Genomic DNA, 20,266 nt, shown 5'->3' on the forward strand with positions numbered 1-20,266 from the left:
AAGTAGACACATATTACCTATTTCTCTCCCAAAAAAGACCTAGAATCAAAACTTTAAAACTGAAAGAAAGGGGCTACAGTTGCAGCTCAGTGGTAGAGCGTTTGCCTCATATGTGTAAGGCACTGAATTCAATTCCCAGCACCACATATAAATATGCAAATAAAATAAAGGTCCATCAACAACCTAAAAAAAAAAGTATTTAAAAAAGAAAACTGGAAAGAAGGGACTGGGGATATAGCTCAGTTGGTAGAGTGCTTGCCTCACATACACAAGACCCTAGGTTCGATCCCTAGCACCACAGCAGGGGGGACACTGAAGGCATTCAGAAATCATCTGTTCTAGTTGCATTACTTCATAGATGAAGAAACTAAGCCCTAGAAAGAATAACTGGCTTGCCTGATATTACTCTGTTATCTAATGGTAAATTGTAACCCAAAGCTAGGTTTCCAAGGTCTCAATCTATATTCTCTCTACAATTTCAAAATGCTTCTCATTCATCTCTCTGATTGCAATCAAGACAAATTCTCTGATCTGAACTTCTTCATTGATAAACTACAAGGACAGGACAACATCATAAGTCCTTCCAACTTCAAATTCTCATTCCATGATTCATTTAGGCCCTAAACTAACTTAAAAGTCTACAGAAACTAAATCAGTTATATTGCTGATTTCTATAAATGAGTAGTTCTCTTCTGGTCATTATCAAAACTCTAAAATTTAAGTTACTGGCTATTAACAATTAGGCAAAGGTAATTTACTTCTCAAATGTAGCCAAGCCAGGAGGGGAAAAAAAACAGTCCAGTCAGTAAAACACTAAGACAGTTATAACTAATTATAGATAAAAAGTTACAGTAACTAAACTAGGTTTATAGACATCTTACAATAATTTAATATTAAGTAAAAGAGAAAAAGCTTTTAAAATACCCAACATACATATAACTAAAATTTATATATATGTACACATATATTTTATACACACACACACACACACACACACACACACAGATGGCAAATTGAGAGTACAGAATGTTTTGATTCATCAAATATAGACAGACACCAATGTAAGAATTCATGGTCTAGTTTTGAGAAGTCATGTTTTTTTCCTTAGTTTTAAAATCACTTAAGGTAACAGGGAAAGATGCTGACAATAAAATTTTCTAAACAGAGCATGTGTGGGCCATGCTCAAAATCCAAGTAAATGGAACTGAAAACCTATTACATAAGCCGGGTGTGGTAGCACCTATAATCCCAGCAGCTGATACAGGAGGATTGCAAGTTCAAAGACAGCCTCAACAACGGACAGGCACTAAGCAACAATGTGAGACCCTGCCTCTAAATAAAAATACAAAATAGGGCTGGAGATGTGGCTGAATGATTGAGTGCCCCTGAGTTCAATCCCCAGTGCAAAAAAAAAAAAAAAAGTTTATTACATAGCACTTCATAATCTAACAAATTCTAATCTACTGGTTGTGAATACCTGACATAAAAAAGATAGGTAGAACATTTGTTTCAAAGAAGTGGAACACAGGGCTGAAGTGTTGCTCAATAGTATAGTACTGTCCTGGCACGTGCAAGGCCTGGGGTTTTATCACCAGCACCACACAAAAATAAAAAGAAGAAATTCAAAGGAGTAGAACACAAAATTCATAACATTAAGATCCATCCTAAATATAATCATTTTCTATGATACAAAAATCCCAGACAAAAACTATCCAGATAGTAGATGATCGTCATAATTCAGGTTCCCAAGGAAACAGACTCAAGACAAATCTACAAGCGGGTTTCTGGGGAAGTGATCTCAGGGACAACATCTGTGTGGGCGTAGGGGAAATAGTATGATTGGGCTGAGGGAGAAACTGACAGTAGTGAACAGTATCACAATTGCCATAGCAGTCTGAGCTAATCCCACTAAGAGTTCTGAAGCTGGGATGGTTCTCTACCTAAATCCCTACTCAACAAAATGGATATTCTTTGTATCTTCCACAGCAACCAATAATGAAGTATAGGCTGCTTCCAAAAAGGGGACATAATTTTGGATGAGACAGCTTTTTTTTGCTAGGGCAATTTCCAGAACGAAAAAAAAAGAGAGAGACAGATGTAGCCATGACTCCAGGTAGCTAGGGGAATGTGTCTCCATCCTGAATGGAACTTAGATGTCATACTACAATAATGTACCCTGGCCTGAATATGTAGCTTGAGAGATAAAGAACTTGACTATACATGTGAGGCCCTGGGTTCAATCCCCAGTACTGCAAATAATAACAACAATGACAACAACAATGTACCTTACTTACAGGTGAGACACCATAAGGGCTATACACTAGGGGGAAAATTTACTAGAAGAAAGTCTAATATCTTTTGTAGACTATAATGTGACTGGTGCTGCTGTGACAGTCACTTTACATAGTTTTATCAAATTTCATCAGTGTCCTTGCCTCCTGAAGGCATTTTTTCTCAGCAAAGGTGCTAGAGAATAGAATAAAAGATATCAGGATTTGTTATATACCTGAAATGCTATATATTAGCAAGCAAACTGCACTCAAAATCCTCGTTCTTCCTTGATTTTCAACTAAAACTTTTTGGGGGGAGAGGGAGTAAGGGGTGGTTACCAGGGATTGAACCTAGAGATACTTGGCCATTGAGCCCCAATACATTTTTTTTTTTAATCTTTTTGAGATAGGATCTCACTAAATTGCTTAGGGCCTTGCTAAATTGCAGAGGCTGGCTTCAAACTTGTGATCTTCTTGCCTCAGGATTCTGGGGCACTGGGATTACAGGCACCTGCCACCATGCCCAGGTCAAATAAAACTCTTATGCTGAAAAACATTTTAGAGATTCCTAGAGGGTGCCTTAGTTGGACAGATAGGGAACAGATAGATAGGGACAGATAGGGAAAATGAAGACCCATTTCTTAAAATCACACTGGGAGCAGAGGTAGGACCCAAAAACTCAGAGGTCTTTTGGTTCCAAATGTCTCTACTTGCTTTGTTACCTTAACATTAAAAAAGATGAAAATAAAACCAAAATAGCTAGACAATAATATAACAAATAACCCAATCAATAAGTGGGCCAAGGACCTGAACAGACACTTCTCAGAAGAGGATATACAATCAATCAACAAGTACATGAAAAAATGCTCACCATCTCTAGCAGTCAGAGAAATGCAAATCAAAACCACCCTAAGATACCATCTCACTCCAGTAAGATTGACAGCCATTATGAAGTCAAACAACAACAAGTGCTGTCGAGGATGTGGGGAAAAGGGTACTCTGGTACATTGCTGGTGGGACTGCAAACTGGTGCTGCCAATTTGGAAAGCAGTATGGAGATTCCTGGGAAAGCTGGGAATGGAACCACCATTTGACCCAGCCATTGCCCTTCTCGGTCTATTCCCTGAAGACCTTAAAAGAGCATACTACAGAGATACTGCCACATCGATGTTCATAGCAGCACAATTCACAATTGCTAGACTGTGGAACCAACCCAGATGCCCTTCAATAGATGAATGGATAAAAAAAAATGTGGCATTTATACATCATGGAGTATTACGCAGCACTAAAAAATGACAAAATCATGGAATTTGCAGGGAAATGGATGGCATTAGAGCAGATTATGCTTAGTGAAGCTAGCCAATCCCTAAAAAACAAATACCAAATGTCTTCTTTGATATAATGAGAGCAACTAAGAACAGAGCAGGGAGGAAGAGCAGAAAGAAAAGATTAACATTAAACAGAGACATGAGGTGGGAGGGAAAGGGAGAGAGAAGGGAAATTGCATGGAAATGGAGGGAGACCCTCAATGTTATACAAAATTACATATAAGAAGTTGTGAGGGGAATGGGGAAAATAAACAAGGAGGGAAATGAATTACAGTAGATGGGGTAGAGAGAGAAGATGGGAGGGGAGGGGAGGGAGGATAGTAGAGGATAGGAAAGGTAGCAGAATACAACAGTTACTAATAGGGCATTATGTAAAAATGTGGATGTGTAACCGATGTGATTCTGCAATCTGTATTTGGGGTAAAAATGGGAGTTCATAATCCACTTGAATCTAATATATGTAATATGAGATGTCAAGAGCTTTGTAATATTTTGAACAACCAATAAAAAAAAATGAAAAAAAAAATAGCTGAGCGTTGTGGCTCATACCTGTAATCCCAGCAGCTCAGGAGGGTGAGATAGGATCACAAGTTCAAAGCCAGCCTCAGCAAGGGCACTAAGCAACTCAGTGAGATGCTGTCTCTAAATAAAATACAAAATAGGGCTGGGAATGTGATTCAGTATTTGAGTGCCCCTGAGTTCAATCCCCGGTAACCAAATAAATAAATAAATAAATAACTGAAGTTCTTCTTGTAAAGCTCAGAATATAAACTTCCTCTATATTATTTGCATATTCAAAAATCACACATATAAGAAGTAAGTTTTATACTAGTTGAAGAAATAACAATTGATTGTCTGCTGGATAAGTTAAGAATAATAATAGCCCCTAAGACAATCACAATTGTATGCACTTTGTTTGCTTTAAATCATTTAATCCTTGCAATAATTCTTTCAGTAAAGACAAAGGATTATGCCTATTTAGCCAAGTGGAAAAATACAAGGTCAAAGAAGCTAACTTAGTTGTTAGCTAAGATCACAAATGTAATACTGAGCAGAGCTGGAATTCCACCTGACTTCAAAGCTTGTATTTAAACATCCACTATGCCACAACCCTATGCTACTTCTCAATTTTACTTTTCTGAACTTTGCAAATTTCTGTAATATGCACAATTTATTTTTATAATCAGAAACATATCATCTTATTATTTTAAAAGTTTTATACTTAAAACTAAGTCATGGCTTAAAATATTAAGATAGATGCAAACAAGATATAATAAGGTTATAGCAAAAAAAAAAAACAAATTTTATAGAACAAATAAATCCATACTTCCTTATCAGATCTAATTCAATATGATCTACCATTTAATCCATTCCACATGACAATATATTTGGCATAGAACAATATAAAGAAAAAAATTTTTTTTCAGTACTGGGAATTAAACTCAGGGGCACTCTACCGCAGATCCACATCCCCAGCCTTTTCTTTTTTTTTTTTTTTTTTTTTTTGAGACAAGATCTTGTAAGTTGCTGAAGCTGGCCTTGATTAAAGGCTTGTGCCACCACACCCAGTTTAAAGGTAAAAATTCTTAAAACATTTTCCAAACTGGGTGTGGTAGCCAGCGCATATATATATAATCCCAGCTATTCAGGAGACTGAAACAAGAGGATCATAAGTTTAAGGTCAGCCTGGGCAACCTAACAAGACCCCATGTCAAAACAAAAGGCAACTTCTAAATATTATTTAGCTAGTAAAACCGAAATAATTACTGAGACTCTGAAAAAACTTTATGTAAAACTTTCAAACGTAGTTTGATATTAAAAACTGAGATGAGGAAAAGCATGTGGTTTTTATTAAATTACATCGACTGCTATGACCCCTGTTAACACTTTAACAGATATCTATGCAACTATATCAATCATATTATTATATTAAATGTAATCAGTCATAGGGCATGCAAGGGCTGTGATGCATCTCAAAGTAAACTGGTCTTCCATTGTAAGAACATAGACAAAGATGGCCAGGTTATATGACTCATGCCTATTGCTGATTGACCAGTTATGATCACTTGGATTCAACAGCAGCTAAACACAAGCTGGCTAGCAATCAATAAAATGGCCAAGTGGCAAAAAAAAAAAAAAAAAAAATTCTAAAAGTCTGTTCCAATACAAGAATGAACAATTATAGCTGAGTCCCATGCTTAGGCCTTTGAATTACAAACAATGAAGGAATAAACAATTAGTTACAGAACCTCGCACTAAACTGATAAACTGAGTAGTAATAAGATAAACTAATAGTGCATGAGGAGATTGAGCAAACAAATTTATAACACAGCCAAAATTTCAAAAGACCATAGATTCTCAGTGTGTGAAAGCTATGAAGAGAATTAGGAGAAAGAAAAAAAAACTAAATGATAAGAAAATTAGTTGACTGCAAAAACAGAAGAATATAGACCCAAGGGCATAAACAAATGAAGAATTCCTGAGTCCTTTAACAGCTGAACCCTACAGTGAAAATCTATAAAGCCCTGACAGAAACAGCACTGCTTTGGTTCCTGCAAAATCTTCCATTGAATTAGATCCCAAAATCTTACTTTGGTATGCATGCCCTATGACTGCTTAAATTTAATATAATAATATGATTGATATAGTTGCATAGATATCTGTTAAAGTATTAACAGGGGTCATAGCAGTGGATGTAATTTAATAAAAATCACAGAGGCTCAGCTTAATACTACATTTTTGCTTTTGGAGTTCTATGAAATTCCATCTTTCTTATGATCTAGTGTATCCTTATAATCATCCTTATACTATTATTTGAACTAATTTGTTGGGTCCAAATCTGGTCCTCACCCTTATCTGGTAGTTATTTAACTATTTAATTTAATGAACCACCTAATCAGAACCATTATCACTGTTTCAGAGCCATGGAAAAGTTTATTTCTAGAAAAATAATCTGTAAAAGAAGTTGCTATGATGTTGCTACAGGATGGATGTGTCCCCCAAAGGTCCATGTTAAAAGTCCACTGCACTATTGGAAGGTGGTGAAACCTTTAAGAGGCAGGACCTAGTTGGAAGACTTCCAATCATACTGGGGACATGTTCTTGAAGGGAATATTGGAATCCTGTTCCCTTCTCTCTCTTTGCCTCCCAGACACCACGAGATTCATAGCTTCTTCTCACCCTTATTATCCTGCCTTGTCACATTCCAGAAAGCAATAGGGTCTACCCACTACGGACTGAAACCTCTGAAACCATGAGCCAAATTAAATCATTTCCCTTTTTAAGTTTCTTTAAGGTATTTGTTACAGTAACAGAAAACTGACACAGATGTGTTTCATGGTGCCACAATTTCTAGAACAGGAAATCTTAATTATAATACTCCACCCCATCTCCAACCTCAATTGACTAGACCAGCAATTGACACTTGACCCAGAGGAAGCAAGTCTATTGGCCAGAGACCTGTGCTGACTTGACAAGAAAAGATGAGAAAGATGTTTCAAATTCTTCTCTTGGGATTTGGGATATGTGATACCAGACCAATTTTCTATGCAAAGCTCAAGTGAAAGGCATGAAGAATCATGTCAGATGGCCATTTGGAATCCTGAGCTACTGAGTAAGCAGTGGTGTGAAGGATGGACACAGAAAAGCAGAACATGAATTCACTAGTCCTTGAGAGTGTCAGACAGAGAAAAGAGCTACCTCTATCTCTGACACTATTCCATGTCCTATTCTCTGGAGATCAAACTAACTATATAGGAATTCTCATTCCTGGATCACTTTGAAATCTTACAATAAATTCTCCTTTCAATTTAAACTAATTTGAGGAAGTTTATAATACTTGAAAACAATAAGTTATTAAAACATGGTCCAAGCCAGGTACAGTGGCACACATCTATAAGCCCAGCAGCTCGGGAAGCTAAGACAGGAGGATCACAAGTTCAAAGCTAGCCTCAGCAACGTCGAGGTGCTAAGCAATTCAGTGAGACCCTGTCTCTAAATAAAAATACAAGAATGGGCTTGGGATGTGACTGAGTGGTCAAGTGCCCCCGAGTTCAATCCCTGGTACCAAAACAAAAGTAAAAACATGGTCCAAGAATGACAGATGACATTCATCATTTGGATATAAGGTATCCCTCAAAAGCTCCCGTGTTAATGCGGGAGATTAAATGATTAGCTTGTGAGAGGTGTAGCCTAATCAGTGGATAATTCATTTGATGGATTAATAATCTGAATGGACTAACTGGGAGGAAATAGGTCACTAGAGGGCATGTGCCTAGCACCTCTTTCTCTCTCTGTTTCCTGGCTACCATGAGGTGAACAACTTTCCTCTGTCACACCCTTCTGTCATGATGTTCTGCCTCACCTCAAGCCCAGAGGAATGAAGTTGGCTGACCATGGACTGTACCTCTGAAACTATGAGCTCAAAATAAACTTTTCCTCCTATAAGTTGTAATGTCAGGTATTTTAGTCACAGTGACAAAAAGCTGAATTACAAAATGCTTCAACACTTTCCATTTCCTTTTCTTCTTAATTCTTAGATGAGTAGTCTGTAGTTCCTGTTTCTATTTCCTTACTTCCCAGTCATTCATGAAGGGTTATAGGGATAACCTCTCCAAACTAAACTAGGTTATAATCTAACTATCCCATTCAGTGGGCATTTCTTGACCCTTATTTGACTTGACATCTCTTCACCATTCACATGTATCTAACACTCACCTCTACTTGTCTCCTGAATGCTAGAACCACAGAACATCTCCACTGATATGTAAGACCTCTAATTCATTTTTCCCAAGCCTGTTCTTCCCAAACCTTGAGATTTTTCATAAGATCATGTACTCCTCCTTCTCTTCCTCAACCATTCGATCATGTATTCAACTATACAAATTATTCCCAAGTCAAAAAGTACTATCAATTCTCTCTTAATATTTTCTAAAAATCAATCTATTTTCTATCCCCACCCAAAGTCAATGCCTGAACTCAATCTTTCGTTATCCTTTAGACCAACAGCCAAAGATCCAAAAATTCTGACTTTTTTTGGGGGGTGGGGGGTGTAGTTTAGTTGTCGAGTGCTTACCAAATATGTGTAAAGCCTTGGGTTTGGTTTGAACCTCAGAACTACCAAAAAAAAATTTTTAAGAATATTTTTTTTTTTAGTATTCCAAATGATTTTAATACGCAGCAATTTTAGAAACTATCATAACTTTCTAGCTGGTCTTTCCCTTAATCAGTCATTGTCTCTACACAACCACAAAGTAGTCACATATATTATGGAATCACCAAGCATCAAGCACTATGGTGAACCCTAGACATACTAAAATATGAAATAAAATTGCCAACCTAATGGAGCTCAGAGTCTAGATGGGGAGAAGCCAATTAAACAAATTACAAAATAAATGTGACAAATTTTCAAAAGATATGTTGTGTAATGGCTATTGTACAGTGTTTGTTAAATGCTGGACATGAAGGTCAGTGTTTTACAAATATTATTTCATTTAATCCTTCATACCACTGTGAAGTAGATACTATCAACAAATTAAAGATAACAAAACTAAGTTTCAGAAAGCTTGAGATTTTTCACAAGATTTTACCCTCATAAGTGGAGAAGCCCAGAGCCTATCTGTCTAACTTATTTACAAGGCTACTCTCTAACTTAGTATAGGGTGCTTTGGGAGAAGGAAAAAAAAAAAGCAAGCAAGTAACTCCTAGTGAGATTGGGGCAAAGGACAAGTAACTGATAGACAGCACTCCCCATCACCTCGTTGCTAACAACTGGGGATGGGGATCACATTTTCCAACACAAGCAATCCCCCACTGGACAGCTCTCTTCCTACCTTTTTGGCTACTTTTGGTCAGTAGACAAGATAACTGGAGGAAAGGGTGTAAGAAAAAAGGAAACCTGAAATCTATAAAAGAGGAAAGATACCACCACTCCCTTGAGCACCAGCTCTGGACCCCCTTCCCTCCAGAGGTCTGGGTGTGTATGTTTCTGTCTCTCTCTTCCCCATCCTTCCTCCCTCCCTCTGTCTCCCTTCTATTTCTTAAATAAAATTTACTTTTTGCTCTTGCCTCAGCATTTCTCGGGCATTTAATCTTCAACGTGGGGGGAACAAGGACTTGGTCCTGATTTTCAAGACCAGTTTTACTAGTGTCCTTTGAACTGAAATATGACAACTGAGAATAGAGATAAGTTTTCAGAAACACAGTAAGAGATGGCAAGGTCAGGGCATGTATGGAGGTATGTGGAAGCCCGAAGTGGTATGAAGAAACCAGAACATTAATTAAGGGCCTTGTGTTTCAAGATAAAAAAAAAAAAAAAGTCTGGACATGTCCTATGGACACTAAGGAATCACTAACAGATTTTAGGTAGAAGAATGACTCAACTGATTTGAAGGTTTTGTTTGTGTTTTGTTTGTTTGATTTGGTGAAGAACGTGGGCATCAACTAATTTATTTCTGATAAAGATTAACTGGGAAAAATATTTTGCAATATTTTCCTTATTATAAATTTGATCATTTAAAAACTTTCTGTGGCTCCTTACTGTCATACTTCAAAACTCTTCACCTTTTCAACTTCATCTATTGTCACTATCCCCATCCATATGCAGAAATACCCACAATGCCCATATTCTAAGCAAGGCTACATCTCTTGCATTTGCCGCATTCTATCTTAAAAATGGCTTTCTCTCTCTTGCCTTTCCTTGCCTGAGTCATTTTCAGTCTTTGGAAAGCCTTAACAATCTCCATTCCCTGCTTTCCCCTATGGCAACCCATCTCCACCAGTGTCACTTTTTCTTTTGTGCTCCCAACCCTTCCACTGCATGTCTATTACAGCGTTTATCACATGGCTTTATTATTTAAGTATTCATCTCTTCCATTAAACTAAAGATTTTTTTTTCAATTCTCAAGTTTTTTTTAAGCCCTGCACAATAGTTAGCAAAGAATAAATGTTCAACTGTAGGTTAAATGAATATCTATGCCTAAACTGAGTCCTTATCTACTGAAGGGGTGGGGAATATTTAAAAAAAAAGGGCTAGGATCGTGGCTCAGTGGAGGAAGGCTTGCCTTCCACATGTGAGGCACTAGGTTCAATCCTCAGCATCACATAAAAATAAATACACAAATTTTTAAAAATAAAAGAATGTCAGCCTATAATTCCAGCAGCTCAAGAGGCTGAGGCAGAAGGATCATAAGTTCAAAGCCAGCCTCAGCAATATGGAGGTGCTAAGCAACTCAGCGAGACCCTGTCTCTAAATAAAATATAAGAAAGGACTGGGGATGTGGCTCAGGAGTTAAGCACCCCTGGGTTCAATCCCTGGTACCAAAAAAAAAGAAAAAAATAAGATCAATCTATTTTCTAATTGCTATAATACAGCACCTAAACCTGGTTAATTTTTTTTTTTTTTTTTTTTTTAAGAGTGAGGGTAGTTTGGCTTGTGGGTCCAGCAGTCTAAGAACAAGGTGTTGGCATCTGATGAGGGAAGCGTGCCAAGTATGGAAGGATAGCAGAAAGGGATGAAGATGCCTGAAGAAGAGGGGTCACATGACCTACTGGTCACAGACCAGTAGGAAATGTCAAGCTCATTTTATAGCAACAGATCTAATCCTGTCTCAAAAGAACTGATGTCCCTATATCTTAATCACCTCCCAAGGATCTGATCTTCCAATATCACCACATTGATAATCAAATTTCAACATGAGTTTTGATGGAGACAAATCATATCTAAACCAAAGCACAGTGATTTAAAAAAAAATGTGTTCCTTAAAGACGTATCAAATATCTAAGTATAATAACAACAAAACACCAACACAAAGAACAGCCGATACTTATAGAGAACTTACTCTGCATCAGATACTCTTGTGTTTTACATGTATTAATTCATTTTGTCTTCACAACCACCCATAACTATTTTTTGAGATACAGAAAAGTCAAGTCACTTGCCCAAATCACATAGCTAGTAAAGAGTGAAGATACCAACCAGGGGCTCATCTTCAGAGTTCATATTCTCCCCACCCTCACTGCCATGGTCTTGCTATATTGCCCCACTATGTGGCCCAGGACCGCTCCAAAGTCCTGAGTTCATATTCTTAACCACTGAATTATATTGTCTATTTAGCTCAAGCAAAGGCACTGGGATTAGAGGACAGAACATAATGGGGCCCTGTTTCTTATATCTTAATCTCTTCTTTAATCTTAATAAACAAAAACAAAAACTACACAAAAAATAATTCCACTTAGCTGCTACTTTTTAAAATTCACTTCAACAAGTTAGTAATAATTTCATCAAACTTGAATGTGCAGCTAATCTAGGGAGCCTTTCTTGGCATCTTGTTTAAACCAAGGCCCTGTCAATGTGTACTTTGAAGGTTCCCTATGCTCTTCCTTCCTAGTATTCAGCCAACTATGTACTGGTATAGTTAATGATTCTTTGAATAATTCCTCTCTCCTCCCCTGGACACTAAATTTCACAAGGGTTCATGTATGTTTTACTCATTATTCCGTCCACAGCACATTATTGTAGGCCCATAATAGATGTTAATATTCCTAAGGGGAAAAAAATCCTTTCAATACTCATTCAACAAATATCATCAAATTTGTACTATGTGCCAAGTATATTCACAGTGTAATAGAAACTTATTGATTTCCTCTGCTTATAGAATAAAGTTTAAGCAAAGCAAAACTTCTTTTTCCTTTTCTCAAAACAGAAAAGTTTAAAATTCAGCTGGAACTATCTGCTAGAACAAACAAGAAGCAAAAACACCCCAGCTCTTAGACTATGATACCATTCCCCAGTAAAAGTAACCAAGTCTCCTCAGAGATATGGCTAATTGCCAGAAGCTATCCATGAGCCATCCGTGAACTGTGCGTGAAATAAAACAACGTGGAAGCCAAAAGGCAGGAAAGTCTGGTATTGGGAACTCCCAGCGGCAACCCTGCTGGTCTGAGAATACCCAATTCAAGTGACTTCCTACCTAGCTCTGTCACAAGTTCAGCACTGCATCAAGCTGAAGCCCTACAGCCTCTCCCAGATGGGTGTGGCTTGCCAAAATGCCAATCAACCTGTTTACTGCAAGACCCCTGCTGGAGAGGCAAACACTGAACCAAGACTCCTCCCACTGAAACCTTATCCCTGCCTTTGATGTACTCCCCCTGAAAGACTCTGGGCCATTTTTCAGTTGTCCAGTTCCAGCTCCTATCAGGACTGGAAGACCTATCAGGCACACCACTTTATCTAATTTCTGGCTCTGTCTCAATCTCTTACTATCTATTTCAGACTTTTCATTTCCCAGGCAGCTCACACCTCCTGAGCCGGAACTTACCCTGGTGGGATGCTGGCCACCCCAAAATAGCTATTTAAGAACTAGGAACAGGTAAGTCCAGGATAAGCTTAGGATCCTTATTATGCCAGAAAGTAAAGACATGATCGAAAAACTTGTGAGGACGTGTCAGAAGGCACAGATGCCACCCTTTAGGGTCTCCTACTGTTCAAATTTGGGACAATCTGAGTACCAAAATAATTAAGCACAGTGATGAGTTATAACCCATTTAAAAAAGGAAATTCATGAGTTCATATCAGAAAGAAGGAAAGAAGTACAGTGGAGAGGAAGGGAGGAAAGGAGAGAGAGAAAAGAAGAGAGGAAAAATATAAAACCAGTTGGTAAAAGTGGAAAAGTCCTACAGTAGAAAAATCACCATTTTGTAGCCATTGGCTAGACTGTATCACATAAGAATCAACAATAGGTATTAAATCTAGGGAAATTTTTTAATAAGAAGCAGTAGATGATCTTAAAGTATCTCACCACAAACTACCTATTAGTTGCAAAGAAAAAGGAGAAAAAAACAATAATTATATAGTAAGGAAATTCAGCTACCCGTTAACCAGGTAATCAAAATCAACATTACCTGGGGCTGGGTATGTAGGTTAGTGGTACAGCACCATTTGGTCCTGAGTTCAATCCCCAACACAGAAAAGAGTAATAATAACAATAAAATAATCATAATGATAATAATAATAATATCACCTGTGAGGGACAGAAAGACATCATGGGTCTCTGGATGCCATAAATTGAGAATACAATATCCCTAGCAGTATTCTTGGCAAGTTAAAAAAAAAAAAAAAAAAAAAAAAACAGGAAGGTGCTATGTTTGAATCTGTCCCCCAAATGACTATGTCAGAAACTTTATCCCTAATGCAACAATATTAGAAAGTAGGGCCTAACTAAGTCATGAGGGGTCTGCCCTCATGAATAGATTAATATTGTGATTTCAAGGATGGTTATTTATCAAGAGAGTGGTTACAAAAGCAAGTTTGGTCCTTCTCTCACTCTCACTCTCACACTCTCTTGCCCTTCCACTTTCTGCCATGGAATAACACAGCATGAAGACCCTCACCAAATGTGGGGCCCTCAATCCTGGACTTTTCAGCTTCCAAAACTATAAGAAATAAACTTCCTTATAAATTACCCTCTGCAATATTCTGTTACAGCAACACTACAGGCTAAGATTGAGACAAAATGTATTCTCCAAAAGCATAGAAATGTTCCAGATAAAGGGGGCCAAAGAAACAACAACTAAATATACTATATACTAAATATCAACAAAATATAATAGCTAACTCTTAACTGGTTCCTGTATTACAGGGGATAAATGCTACAAAGGACATCATCAAATAAGCTACAAAATTGGAATTATGAAGGCACACAAAGTGGCACACATCTGTAATCCCTGTAATTCATGAGGAGGCTTTAGTGGGAGAATAACAAATTCAAGACCAGTCTCAACAACTTAATGAGACCCTGTCTCAAAAAAAAAAAAAAAAAAACAGCTAGGGAATGTAGTTAGTGGTAGAGCACCCCTAGGTTCACTTCTCCATCACACACACACACACACACACACACACACACACACACACACCACACACCACATGAAATTATGGGTAGTGACTTGAATCACTGTATCAATTTATGACATTAACAACCAGACTGCAGTTATATAAGAAAATATTTCTATTCTTCATTTAAGTACTCAAAGGTGAAGGGCCATGACTGATTCTCAAATGGCTCAAAAAAATACACCACATACACACGAGTGAGAGAAGGGAGTGAGCAAACAAAAATGTAAATAGGGTAAAATGTTAACAATAGGCTGGGACTGGTGGTGCAAGCCTGTAATCCCAGCGGCTGGGGAAGCTGAGACAGGAGGATTCTGAGTTCAAAGCCAGCCTCAGCAAAAGCAAGACACTAAGCAACTCGGTGAGACCCTGTCTCTAAATAAAATACAAAATAGGGCTGGGGACGTGGTTCAGTGGTCAAGTGCCCCTGGTCAATACTGGGTACAAAAAAAAAAAAAAGTTGGTTAAAGGAAACAACATTTTTATTTCATTTCCTTTTTTTAAAAAACATGACAACTAGCAATATTAATTTACATGACTCATGTTTGCATTGGATACAGCTGAACTAGGCAATCAAGCAACTCCACAATGTTAGGTTTCACAATCTGCAAATTTGTGTCTCAATTTCTTTCTGCTTTAAATACACCTCTATCTCTAAAAAGCACTTGATTTAAAGCTACTTAAGGGTACAGAATGTGTGCTGCTATAGCCCCAGTATCTAATACATAACCAGTTTATAAATATTGCTAACAGTATGATGCTAATGAAGGGAGAGCAGGAGGAATGAACACATTTCCAGTTCTGAATCTTTTTTACACCATAACTCCTTGCTGCAGTGCAACGGTTATCTTCCCCTCTCAATCACATACATTCTTTAAAACCCCACCTCAAGCCAATATCCCCCAAGGTCACACACAAGTTCATTCTGACTTTTCCTACTACTACAGCCTTCATTGTCTCTATTATTTACTTTAGCACAACATAAGTTGAGGCACACCGTTAGGTCTTATATTTATCCTCTACCCTTCACAGTACTAGCACAGTGCTAACAACATCAGTGGAGCAGTGGTGGACAAGGGAAAGGAAGATACTAGGAAAAGGAAAATTAATTTGGAGTTGGAAAATATGGCTCCATTCTCTAGCACCCTTTGACATCTACTACGTTGTCTTAGGTAAATCACCTAATTTCATTCAGTTTCTATTTCCTCATTTTTAAAATCAGAAAGACAAACCTAATGTCCATAAAAGAAGTTCTTCCACTTCTACAACTATGGAATAATTAAATTAGTTCTTCAATCCCAAGCACCACCAAAAAAAATACATTCTTTCTTTAGCAACAAAAGGAAATCTAATGCACTACAATTAAATCACAGTAAATTCTTGAAGATATGGCAGTGAAGCTTATAAACTGCCTATGGTACAAATGCTGACCATCTTTTTGGCCATTAAGAACTTTAAATTCAGGTTATTCTTCATAGAGCTATTAAGAAAATATTGAATATATACACATTGGAGCTATCTCATTATCATGATCGTTATTTTCCCAGATGTTTTGAAGTCTCAGAGTGACATCTTTTTTGACTTAGCTAATGAAAGAGAAGGAGAAGACAGAGGAAGAAGAGGAGGAAGAAAAGCACAAACCAAATTTCTGTGAAGTACCCTGGGGACCTTATTGGTAACTTTCTGAGTTATAATCAATTATACTCTGATATATAATCAATTATACTCTGAGTTATAATCAATTATAAATACTTTGTCTCTTTCTTCTTTCACAAATGTTATTTAAAGGACATTATTCAGAAAAAAATAAATATATATTAGTTAAAATAAAAAGGTCATCTTAAAATTGACTGTTAAAGAAATGCAATATTATTTCAAAACATGGAGCCCATTTCAAACTTCTAAATCATCAACTACAGTTTCAATTATACATCCTAATACCTATGCCAAGAAATAACATTATCAGGATAGGATAAAATAAAATGGTGCCATGTCACATAATTTTAAAAATTCAAGTTACACTTGTTAGTAAATACTACCTGCAGAGTTAATATGCATTTTAGACTCTAAATTGTAATAGAAATCACAAGCTTTAAGAATTTATCAAAATGTTCCTATTAAATACTGAGCATTAACACTGACCCATCTAGAAGATAAATTCCTTCAAAGGGACTGTAGGTCCTCTCATAATTTGGTCCCTAGTTACCAGTAGCCTCATCTCCCACCAATCCAAAGCATAATTGCTCAAAGGTTCCCTTTGACTCCATGCCTTTACATTTTCCCTTCCCTCTGTCCAACATGCCCTTCCCGCCTGAGCTGTAAATATGCTCTACTCCCTGAAGCTTTTCCTTATTGCCTCAACACCCTCCCACAAAGAGACCCATGTAGCACTGCAATTACTTCAAATGTCCACCTCCCCAACCAATCAGGCTGTAAGTTCTAAAGGGAGAAGCTGTATCTTATTAAATGGTTTCCCAGTTCCTAGCATAATACCTGGCATTTACTGAAACCCAATATAAGTACACTGAACAAAAGAAAGTTAACTGTGAGAAACACTTCAAACCTTCCTATTGAAGAACACATACATTTAACAGGGTGGTTCTCACAGGATACTTAGTATAAGTCTATAGAAAAATTTGGTTGTCACAGGGGAGAAAGGGATTTGAGGAAATGCAATGAGCATCTAGTGAGCAGAAACCAGGGCTGCTGCTAACTGTCCTGCACAGAGCAGGCCTCTCCAACAAAGAATTATCTTGTCACAAATGTCAATAATGCCAAGGTTAAGAAACTCATCGGTCAACTGACTTATTAAAAAATGATGTGACATCACATCTCAGCAAAACTATAATAAATTCCTATTTTGCCATTTCTATTGAAACTTCTTTAAGGGTTGATATATACATACCAACACTAAAAATCATCTTTATATAACCTCAGTGCTCAACCACATGAAGCTAAGAGTCATAGAAAGCATCCATTTTTTTTTTATTTTTTAGTGATTGACGGATCTTTATTTTATTCATTTATTTATACACGGTGCTGAGAATCAAATCCAGTGCTTCACATTTGCAAGGCAAGTGCTCTACCACTGAGCCACAATCCGAGCCCCAGCATCCCGTATTTCTTGAAAACTAATCTATTAACTACCAGAAGTATTCCCAAATCAGAACAGTTTTATTTATAAACCTTAAAGCAAACCACAGGCAAAATAATTTTCACTCATAGAAATATGACAGAAACATAATCTGAGGCATGAGGTAATCAGTTCTTCCAGGTCTGATAAAAGAAAAATCTCTTACATACTGAAGTAAGTCATGCACAGATAGATGTCTTTACTGATTTGTGTGTGTGTGTGTTTGTTTATTGGTTCTAGGGACTGAGCCCAGTCGTGCTTTACCACTGAACCATATCCCCAGCCCTTTTAATTTTTTATTTTGAGACAGGGTCTCGCTGACTTGCATAGGGCCTTGCTAAATTACTGAGACTGGCCTCGAACTTGTGATTCTCCTGCCTCAGCCTCCCCAGTTGCTGGGATTACAGACATGTACCACTGGTGCCTGGCCAGATGTCTTCACTGCTGAACAAAGGAAATGATGGGGAGAGCAAAGGGCATGCCCTTGCTGCTCCAAATCAGTATTTATCAAGACTTAAAAATACTGACAAAACCACTGCAGAAAATCAAAGTGTTAATACAACGAGTGAGATACGAAAGTTAACTATTTCTCCCAGAATATATGACCGAGTCCCACATGACTTCAACATTTCAGAAAAGCTGTGCAGAAGCAACACTCCCTTCCTTTATAATGAATGACTCAACTCTCTTTGACACATGCCTTGAGTAAATACTACAAATTCACTAATTTCTCTAACTATTGTACTCCCTAGGTAACCAACTAAGGGGGTTGACACCTAGATTTCAATCATTTATACTTTGTTACACTCCATCAGTCTATCAAAGAGGAAAAAGGTATGAAAAAAAATTGAGTACAGTAACTATTATTGGAAAAGAGATTTTAATCATGTTATTCTAAGGACTAGTTCCTAAACAAAACATTTACAGCTTTCTAACGTTCTTATTATCAAGATTTTTCAGACTTCAAATAAAGAAAGCACTGGCAAAAACTGAAGTGTATACCATTTGATAAAGCTTACAGTGATTTTATTCTTGGATAGCTAAAATAAGGTACTGGAACTTGGAGGGGAAAACGCATTTTTAATTTTTTTTAAAAAAAGTTTCCAACAGTGAGTAATATCTTCCTTCTCAGCTGACTTTGCCAGTAAGTGTCAGTCCCACGATCAGGCCCACGCTAGGCCAGGTCTCACGTTACCCTCCAATGCTGTCCAGAAGAGAAAGAAGGCGAGCTGCATGTGGCAGGTGCGTGTCGCGTCGAGTTGAGGGGCACAGTGGGCGGGGAGGGTGGGAAGGGCCAGGCAAGCCGCCCGCAATCTCCCACGGGGCGTTCTCCAGGCGGGCAGGCGGCTGGCCCGCCCGTCGCTCAGGCACAAACTCTCCATTTTCATTCCCATCCTGGGATTCCGGGAGGGACGCGCCGGCACCACACCCTCGGACTCGCAGTGACAGCCCAGCGCGCGAGCGGGCGTCGGGCCGCGGGGTCTCCGGCCGGCCGCCCGCCCTGCCCCACCCGCCCCGCGACCCGCCCCCGAGCCGGACGAGCAGGCCTAAGCGCCTGCCGGGCTGCGGGGCCTAGAGAAGGAAGGAGCCCGCGCTGAGGAGGTGGCGCCCGTGCCGCCGCCTGGGCTCCCAGCGCGGCGGCGGCGGCGGCGCCCGCGGCCCCGGGCTCTCCCGCTCACGTGCTGCCGGAAAGACGGTTTCACTCTCTTACCCTCTGCAAAATCCTCCTTAACATGGTTTTAACACCACCCGGCGCCGCCGCGGTGACTCTCCGAACCCTACGCGGGCTACTCACTACTCGGGGGCACTCGGACCAGGAGGGGACAAGGGAGAAGATCGGGGCGAGATGGTGGCTGCGGCCGCTCTGGCTGCCCCGACTTCCCCACAGGCGACGAGAGGGAGCGAGCGCGAGCAAGCAAGCGACGCGAGGTAGCCGGCGAGCGCCCGCCCGCCTGCCGGGCCGCCCCCGTAACTGACAGCTGGGCGGGCCCGCCCGCGGCTACCGAGGGGCGGAGCCTCTGCCACCCCGCCCCACAGCCTGTCTGTCCGCTAAGGGCGGGGCTGGAAGGGGGCCGGCCCGAGTCTGTGGCCAATCGGAAGCGGAGGGAGTGTGGGCGGCTGCGTGACGGACAGGCAGCAGGACGCTGGCGCCGCGGCTTCTTCCGGCGGGTCAGAGGACGCTAGGGCAGCTGTGCGAACGCTTGTTCTCCGTCAGAGGTCCGCGCCCTCCCGTCGACCGCGTCCTTCCAAAGGTCCGCCTGGGATGTCCCTGACCCGGGCTGAAGGAATATACACAGATATGATACCTTCCACTGAGCTTCGGGCAGTTTTGCAAAATTTGTCAGTGAGCCCCTTCCGGTTCCTGCTCCTATTTAAAGGATCTTTTGGGCTTTCCTCTGCTTTTCAAACCCCTGATTTCCTTTCCCTGCTCCCTTCGTGCTTCTAATTGCAGTTAAAAAGTCAGCAAAGGATCAGGAAAAGGGATAAAAAAAAAATGCTGTAATTTGAATTGACAAGAGAAGTTTGGTCTTGTTCTTTTTGGACCTTCTCAGCCTCTTGTAAGGAATTTTAAATCCTATTCTGATGGTAGATATATGAAGTTAGTCGGCCTGTATTTTGCAGATTAAGAAAAAAAAAATGAAGTCCC

The 20,266-nt window shown here is 39.2% G+C and overlaps 1 protein-coding gene across 3 annotated transcripts in view; it reads right to left on the minus strand.

Annotated features, from left to right (window-relative positions):
- Positions 1-19,571, minus strand: part of Eea1 (early endosome antigen 1) — a 133,405-nt gene extending 113,834 nt beyond the window's left edge. For all 3 annotated transcript variants that reach the window (XM_076854942.1, XM_076854941.1, XM_076854940.1), the window contains exon 1: positions 19,331-19,571. In XM_076854942.1, coding sequence (XP_076711057.1) covers positions 19,331-19,354 — 24 coding nt within the window. In that variant the 5' untranslated portion in view covers positions 19,355-19,571. The remainder of the gene's footprint in view (positions 1-19,330) is intronic.
- Positions 19,572-20,266: the final 695 nt, after the last annotated feature.

The sequence above is a fragment of the Callospermophilus lateralis genome, chromosome 4 (genome assembly GCF_048772815.1).
Source record: "Callospermophilus lateralis isolate mCalLat2 chromosome 4, mCalLat2.hap1, whole genome shotgun sequence".
NCBI classification, from domain to species: domain Eukaryota; kingdom Metazoa; phylum Chordata; class Mammalia; order Rodentia; family Sciuridae; genus Callospermophilus; species Callospermophilus lateralis.